The sequence below is a fragment of the Gekko japonicus genome, unplaced genomic scaffold (assembly GCF_001447785.1).
Source record: "Gekko japonicus isolate JY-2015 unplaced genomic scaffold, Gekko_japonicus_V1.1 scaffold2826, whole genome shotgun sequence".
In the NCBI taxonomy this organism is placed as follows: Eukaryota; Metazoa; Chordata; class Lepidosauria; order Squamata; family Gekkonidae; genus Gekko; species Gekko japonicus.
In genome coordinates, this window is record NW_015172095.1 from 89,089 (window position 1) to 97,853 (window position 8,765).

The 8,765-nt window shown below is 44.8% G+C and overlaps 1 protein-coding gene across 1 annotated transcript in view; it reads right to left on the reverse strand.

Annotated features, from left to right (window-relative positions):
* CCDC69 (coiled-coil domain containing 69) overlaps nucleotides 1-8,254 on the reverse strand; it is a 54,499-nt gene extending 46,245 nt beyond the window's left edge. The window contains exon 1 of the mRNA XM_015420934.1: nucleotides 8,021-8,254. Within this exon, the coding sequence (XP_015276420.1) occupies nucleotides 8,021-8,068 (48 nt within the window). The 5' untranslated portion in view covers nucleotides 8,069-8,254. The remainder of the gene's footprint in view (nucleotides 1-8,020) is intronic.
* Between the last annotated feature and the right edge of the window lie 511 nt (nucleotides 8,255-8,765).

An 8,765-nucleotide genomic window follows, 5' to 3' on the forward strand; every position in this document is an offset into this window, starting at 1 on the left:
ATGTATGAGTTGTTTTTTTCTAAAGTAAAACCTCAGTATTCAGGTTAAATTGGCGTGTTGGCACTCTGCAATAAATAAGTGGGTTTGGGGCTGCAGTTTGGGCACTCAGTCTCTAAAAGGTTCGCCATCACTGCCATAGAGTCAGTCCAGCCTCCAAAGCAGCCATTTGGTCCTGGGGAACTGATCTCTTGCAGTCTGGAGATCAGCTGTAATTCCAGAAGATCTCTGGGCCCCATCTGAAGGCTGATGAACCTGTCAGAAACATCTCTCCATATAGATTGGATCCTTTCCTTTCAAGTCAAAGGTGCTATGCTTTAAGACTTTTGGATCACTACGCTTGCAGACGATTTTTTCATTTTCAGCCGAGGCTTTTCTGTGCATCCAAAACAGCTTCTCTGAACACTGCTGCTGTCTTTGGCTGCATTTTCCTTCCTCATATCACCTCAACACAAGAGAGAGAGAGAGAGAGAGAGAGAGAGAGAGAGAGAGAGAGAGAGAGAGAGAGAGAGAGAGACCCGCTATAACAAAGAAAAAAAAAAAAAGAGAGAGAGAGAGAGAGAGAGAGAGAGAGAGAGAGAGAGAGACCTTAGAACAGAATTTTTTGTACATTGCCAATTGACCCTTTCTCTTTATCTTCTGACACAGCAGCTCTGCACACGTGGGCTCTGCTGGGGCCTGCCCCATGGCTGATTAATGCTTGCTAAGAAGTGAGAACCCTACTGGGGAAACCATCAAGACCAGACCTGCTGTACAAGAAGAGAAGAAGAGAAGAGATTGGATTTATACCCTGCCCTTCACTACCCAAAGGTGTCTCAGAGCGGCTTACAGACTCCTTTCCCTTCCCCTCCCCACAACAGACACCCTGTGAGGTAGGTGGGGCTGAGAGAGCTCTGACAGAAACTGCTCTTTTTCAAGAACAGCTGTGCCAGACTTATGGCTTGCCCAAGGTCATCCAGCCAGGTGCAAGTGGAGGAGTGGGGAATCAAACCCGGTTCTCCCAGATTAGAGCCCGTGCACTTAACCACTACACCAAACTGGCTCTCCAAACAAGCAATCTTCGAGGGGGGAAAGTGGAAGACCAAAACTATAGTCAATTTAAAGTGTAAGTGGAACACACAGTACACAGAAGGGGCTGTGGTCAGACTGGCAGGTTGGTGTGGTTTGGGTGTGCCACTAATTACTCCATCGCATTTTGTGACAGAAATTTTCGATCAGACTCCCACCCTGATTGGGCCTCACCGCATGCTTCTTCCGTGGTTGACTGTTCAGATTAGTGCTGCGCGTCAACCACGGAGTGCGTGGTCTGGTCTTATTATTATTTTTTAAAATAACAATGTTGACCCTTTTAAAAGAACATTTCTTGGGTGTACATATGCTCTAACATTTTAAAACACAATACAGCAAAACCAAAACTAAAGGTTCACACTTCCGGACCGGTTTGAGCATGCACCTGGGGTGTTCAGACATCCAGAAACATGCGATCAATGCATGGAGATCTGAAAACACTTGATCGTCTCTGGTGGCTATTTACTCTGTATCCAGTCCATCATACAATGGGGTGGTTTAGGCGTAATCTTCGTGGGGGCGGCGGGGCGTTAGCCCCAGCCGAAATTTTCAGGAAGGTACTCAGCCTCCCCCGGGAGCCACCCTTGCTCCTAGCAAAGCAATGCCTCTGGCCCAGCCCCAGCCCCCCCCCCCGGGAAATTGGAAAGGCTACACCCTTGATTTACAACTGGGGAACAGCTGCCAGATGTCGAAGTGTGAATGAGCCCATTTAATCTGTTAGGGTAACGCGACTGTATCGGGCCAAATTGCCCATCTGACTGCAGCCAGAGAGGGACTTTAGTGGAGCCAAAGAATACATGAAAAAACCCTTCTGGACACCCCCTCCTTCCCATTTACATCCAGTGTTTCCTCTTTGCGGTGCAGTATTCTAGCCTGCTGATCAGGTTCTGCCTGCTCACATCTGATACAACTGTGTGCTGTTGCAGAGCTGTTCTTTTGTAGGGCAATATATTTAATCCAAGCCTGGAGGCCAGCCAGGACAACCCTGATCACTCTCAAGATGGCAAGGCATTGCTCAGCCCCTTCTTCCCATCAGAGATGAAGCTATAAACATACATTGGGTGCTAGGCAGCTGAATTCCAGCCCTGATATAATGTAACACTGCAGCCTCTTGGCAGCACAATCCAGCATTCTTATTGCTACACATCTCTGTGGGCTACTTGTGCGCTGCATCAACACAATCACTTCCTTATCGTCTTGCTCTTTTAAGAAACAAAAATAGGTGACAGGAAAGGCTGAGGCCTACCAGAACCCACACACTTGAAATGACGAGGAGGCAAGGCGACATATGATAGGAACAAGCCTACCTAAATGAAATTATTTTTGGCTAGTATCCCGCAAATCCCTCTCTGTCCTAAGAATGTCTGTTTCTTCTTTTAGTATAGGCTGACAAATAAGGTTGCCCTCCTAACCTGAATGTTTGCATTTAGGGAGATAGGTAAGAAGCAGGTAAAACTCCCAAATCCAGTTATGAGATCACCGTTCCCGATACATACAGCCCAGGGTAGGGGGTAGAAAGAGGCTGAAGACTCACAGAATGGCAGGTAAAAGTCCAAAGTCAGGTTCAGACGTGCAGAAGAATATGATGGCAGGGTCCTGGGGCAGTTGAATGCGTTGCTTCAGAGTGCAAGTGGCAGCTTCCAGATTTGAATGTACCCTGGCATTTAAAAACTCAATGCAAACAGAAAAGTACTCCAGCGGGGAAAGTTCTGCCCCACTCTTTTTGCTCAGTATGGTGGTTTTCTACTCGCAAGGAATTCTGAACACAGAAGGCAGCATTCCAAAATGGAATCTGCAGTCTCAGGAACTACAGTTGGTACCACCCCCTCATTCTCCTACCTGTGTGAAGCAGGCCTGAGAACTAGAGTTGCCAACCTCCAGCTTCTAGTTCTCTCAGAATTACAACTGATCTCCAGTCCAGACTACAGAGATCAGGTCCCCTGAAGAAAATAGCTTCAGAGGGTGGACTCTATAGAATTACACCCCTGCTGAGCGCCCTCCTTTCCCCAACCTCTGTCCTCCCCAGGCACGATCCCCAAATCTCCAGGGATTTCGTAAACTAGAATCGCCAACCTTACTGAGAGCTGTGCTATGTAGGATAAAGTGGCAACCTGAGTGGCAGAATTCTCGACTGGCTCCCATTTTCTCACTTTCTAACGTGCTAGTGACATGCGGGGAACTTTTTACATGGGGGAGCATTCAAAATTATCCCCCTTCACCTGCCACCTTAAGCAATACAGTTTCTGCCACCTCAGTCCAAGAGTGGGCATAAGTGTTCTCCTATATATAAACAGCAAACTTCTTCTGGTGCATCTGGACTAAACTCACCACTACTTTCAAACATTACGTATCTTCACATTTTCAGGTACTTTCTGCATTTGGTCATTTAAAAGATGCCGGGAGGGAACAGAGGCACCGGAACTAGCCACAGAGTTTTCTAGAGATTATTCTTACATGCCAACACCGCTGGATACCTAGATTTTCCATGAGCACGTGTGTTTCTTATACATTCATTAGCTAGCCCTTTTAGCATGCAAAACACTTTCTGATCCATCTCATGCCACGCATGCAAGATCATACCCCGTACTCATCAACAGCTTGCCTGGCCTAACCACCACAAGCACATGGTAATTATTGGCCACCCATGAATAAACATTTTACTGCCTTGATTGTAAGCACAGTAATAGGGCTAAAGAACACTAGGAGCAGGGGTCATGTCGTAGAAAAAGAGGTGCAGGAGTTCATTAGTATAACTCATTAGCGTGACTTATTTGCATATGCCACACCCCCTGACATCATCGGAAGTGTGTCAGAAGGCAACACCCACTGCTCAGGCTCCACTGGACTGTTTTGGATTGCTAGCTATGGGGGGGGGAACGGATGTGCAGATCTGTCCTCACAGAGGAGGGAGAGCTTGTACCTGAATAAAACTTGGTCTTAAAGGTGCCACTGGACTGTTTTGGCCCGGGGCCCCGGGGGGGGGCCTCTGCAGCTTACCTGGCTGCTTCTTGCTCTGACTGAGGGCTGCTGGGAGCAGGGGGTGGGGCTTGTTGCATGTGCCCGCCCCCTGGGCTCTTTACTGCCGGAGCTCTGCTCCTGTGCGCTCTTGCAGGTAATGACCCCTGACTAGGAGGTAACTAATCCAACTTTAGTCAATTCATTAATTAAACTGATTTCATCCCTGAAGCGGAATCTCACAGACCAACAGTTTTTCAAAAACATTAGCACCTGAGAGACCAACAAGATCTTCAGGGTATAAGCCTGCCAGAGTCAAAGCTCCCTTCTTCCTTCTGAAACTATAAGAAGCCACTGATTTCAAATGGAGGGTTAGACGTATGCTAATAATGTGATTAAAAGTGCTCGAGTTTGGCTGATTCATGACCCTTACTATACGGAAATATTCAAATGTTATGTATCCTTGCTATCCATGATACAGTTGATGTCTTTCCCATAATTAGTTCCACTAATTCCTGGCTCACTGACATAAAATAATGTTATTTATTTATATGGGTTTTTACACCTTGCTATTTTGGCATGTAGCTCCCAAGGCAGTTTACAAAAGAAAATGTTAAAAAAATACAAGCGAGAGAAATAAAGTTAAACATACACTAAAACACCAAGCCACACAACATTAGCACCCAGCAGGATTAAAAACAGAATGCAGAAAAACGGCAGTAAACCCAGATAGACAATCTTAAAACGCCATTTCAAAGCATGCAGCTTCCCATGGCACTTAAATGTTAACAAAGATAGTGCTAAGAGAGCCATGCCACGGGAAAGATTATCCAAGTTTGGGTGCAATAGTAGAAAAGATCCTGTGTTCAGTATACAACTGCCTCTCCTCCAGAGGCTGGGGCCTCAGATGACCATCTTAACTATTGGGCAGATGTACCCTTCTGTGGCATGTAGGACCTCACAATCCCAGCAAGCTCCCAGATGTACTGGACCAGCTAAACTGTGGTATTTTCTGACCCTCAGAAACAAATCTACTTCAGAGAAGTACTTCATGTTATTTGATTATGTCTGTAAAAGCACAACCAAGAAGGTTTTGGCAGCACTGCCAGTAAACACAGAAGCCTGAAATTTGCTGTGTCTGAGCAGAGGGCCTGTGGCCATAGCAGCCACTGAAAACATCATTTTTTATCATATGTCTTTCTGTACAGATTTGGAGTCCTGAAACTGATATTCTTGTTTTGGAAGTTGTAAAAAATTGTCACTAACTTTTCATATAAAATTAATCTGTAGTGTACAAATATGATACAAGAAACAAAGTGTGCATATTTATTTACAATTCCTGCCACATCTCTGAAAGCAGTGTGCATCCAAATACCAGATCTCTTGCATACTACATTTTTCAAACTGGAGAAAGACTGCTATCCAAGCTCTGACTGGACTGATATGGAAATGCCTGACCCTGCATGCAGGAGATTAATGCACTTCACAATGTAGTTAAGCATATTTATTGATCAGAGACAGGTGTACATTGCAACAACAAAAAAGTCACAGATGTTTTTTGGCAACCCTTTCCACAGAATCCTTTTCATTGATATGTATGCTTTTTAGCTTGGTATTCCCCAGGAACTGGGAAAAAGTATACGTGATGGAATATTGAACGTTCTTATATTCCTAATATTGTACAGCTATGAATTTCTGCAGAGTTTAGAACCATCATTTTGACGGGACTTAATTTCAGTTTGGGCTCGCTAGGGCCCAGCCCTTGAAAATTAAATCATATAAAGGCATGTAGGCCTCTGAGCATGTGCAGAATGCATTTTCCTTTCCAGTCTGCAACTATGGCGAACCCCATATGAGACTAGTGGGCAGGGTATCACAATCAGAGTTTGGCTTCCCAGCAGGTCTGAAACCTGAAATCTATCTATCTACATTATTTTTAAATTAGCAACTGCATTTTGTAATTGATTCCCATTCAGTTTTAGAGAGATGTTTTCTGAACAGAACACTCATGTTGACGATGACACACATTTAGCAGCAATGTGTTACATGCTCTAAGTACATGCTTCACAAACATGATCTTATTCAGTCATACCAAATGTTCCTGGAACATCGTATTTTTTTCTGAAAGAAAACACTGCTGATAGATGGAATTAAATTATTTCTTTACCCAACAATATAGCCCTAATTCTCGAAACCCATGAACACATTTGACACCTGCACAGTGCAATCCAAAGAATAGTTTCCTGGGAGTAAGACCCATTGAGTAGACTTCAGCAAGATTATGAGCAGACCTGTTTAGGATTGAACTGGCAGAGCAGTGAAGGATATTTGTAAAATTCAGAGGATCTGGCCTAAACTTCCTTTGGATTATGCCAGCTCTTAAATGCCCACTTCACTATAATGAAACTACAGTTTCTGCACAAAAGTTCCAATATCAAAAATTTACATGAGATAGTTAAACCAGGCTTGAAATCTGTTTCAGAGACTGTCATGATTTTTCTTAAGAACACAATGATTTCAGATTTCAAGAAGCCCAAACCTCCTGCAAGAGCTTCAGGGCAGCTTTCTGTTTTCTCAGATAAACTGCAAGTCTAACCAAACAGGCAACTGGAAAAGCAAAATATACTTCCAGAAAAAGGCTACTCTCTTTCTGTCCCTCCTGCTCCATATGACCCTTGGAAAGTATCTCAGAAACTGCAGACTGATAATGCATCTTATCCACAAAGTAAGTACTGTGGAGGTCATCCACAGGTTATTTATCCTGTGACACTCCATCAAAATTTTCTAAAGCATCTGTCTTAATTCTAGGGACAGTAATAGTCTGGAGGACCCTAAACTGAAGTAAAGTCAGATTCAGGTGGGTAGCTGTGTTGATCTGAAGCAGCAGAACAAAGTTTGAGTCCAGTAGCACCTTTAAGACCAACAAAGTTTAAATCAGGGTATAAGCTTTTGTGTACAAGCACACTTCTATTTCTCTGTATCTGAAGAAGTGTGCTTGCGCAGCAAAGCTTATACCTTGAATAAAACTTTATTGCTTTTAAAGGTGCCACTGGACTCAAACTTTGTTCTGAAGTCAGTCATGTTGCTTCTTAACATGGAACTTGCTTCTTTAAAAAAGCTTGCTAATTTGCTAGAAATGATCTTCGAGAATTATATACAGGTGCATTTGAAAAACCAAATGCATGTGTTCGCTTTAAAAATTCACCAGATTATACAAGAAGGACTCAGAAGAGACAATGCCTTTGTTTCAAATTAGTTAATTTAATGAATATTGAATTCATTGAAGGTGGATTGAAAGTGGATTATCTCATGTGTGTGACCGCAGCCTTTGTTAGTAGTCAGTAGATTCGAATCTTAATTCCTACATAAAGAAGAAAGACGCTGGGAAAGTACTGTGGAAGATAACGGGTCTCTCCCTGAAGTGTTTGGTTTTTTTTGGAGCAAAACCTCAGCAACAAGCGTTTGCGGATCACTCACACAACCATGGGTCGCTATCGATGCAGATACAAAGTAGGCACATTTGCAGCCTGTAACGGCGCGCCGAAGTTTGCTGGCCCGCTCCTCCAGGCTCCCTTCCTCGCTCACTTTCTGATTACAGTTAGAAAGAAATCTCTTTGTCTGAAAGTGGGGGTGGGGGGGTGTAATACCGGCTTCCCCAGCCTTTCAAAGAGGACGTGCTTTAGCGCCTGCTTCCCTCGCTGCCTGGGGGTAGGCAAACGCTGTCACACAATGAGTTTTGTCATTGTTGTCGTGGACCCCGGAGGCTTTTGCCGCCAGACAGCTTCTTTCTCTATTGCTGGGACAGGATGCCGGAAGACAGCGTATACTCTGGTCTCTAGATATTTGTAAGGTAAAAAGGTTGGCGGACGGGAAACTGCACCCCACCGATCCCCTTGCCTTTAAGGTTTCCCAGGGTGCTAGAAACAACCTTGCCAAGGAAATCGGTGCAAACGCCCCCTCCCTCCTCCTCCAAACTTTTGTCTCTTTCTTCCCCTTTTACCTTTCTTCTGGCTTCACAGCAGCCCATTTTGCTCCCCTTGCAGCCCATCGCGCTTTGCCTGAGGGGCCGGGGGGGGGGGCAGCTCTGCGGAGAGTCCCGGGCGTTAAGAGTAGCCGCAGCAAGACGGGAAGGTTTCCATCCCGTGCACTGCCTCCTACGAGACCCCGAAACGGAACCTGCGAACAGTCTACTTGAACTTCATGCTTAGACAGTCGCGCACCGTAAGTATCAGAAGAGAAGGCCCTCAAAAGTTTTTCTTTTCCTTTAAAAAACAAAAAAACAAAACCCGTTAGCGATATGAGAAGCCAATCGCGACGTTGTTGACATGGCCAGAAGAGGGAGCCGGCTACCAAGGTCCTTCTCGTTGAGATTTAAAACAGATGAAGTCCTAAATAGAATAGGCCTTGGGTGAAGTCCTAAATAGAATTGCCAGGGGAGGCGACTTGGTTTGGCTTTTTGTCTGCAATCCCAGATTACTGTTCAGAAATCGGCAGGTGTATCTCTTCACCTGGTATCAAGGTAAACATTACTATCTACTAATGTTTAAAAAGGTAAAGGTAAAGGTTCCCTTGCTCGAAAGCCAGTCGAATCCGACTCTAGGGTTGCGGTGCTCATCTCCGTTTCAAAGCCGAAGAGCCAGCGCTGTCCGAAGACGTTTCCGTGGTCATGTGGCCAGCATGGTGCACGGAACGCTGTTACTAATGTTTACCTGGTCCTATAAAGTGGTCAACCAAGTTTTCTAGTA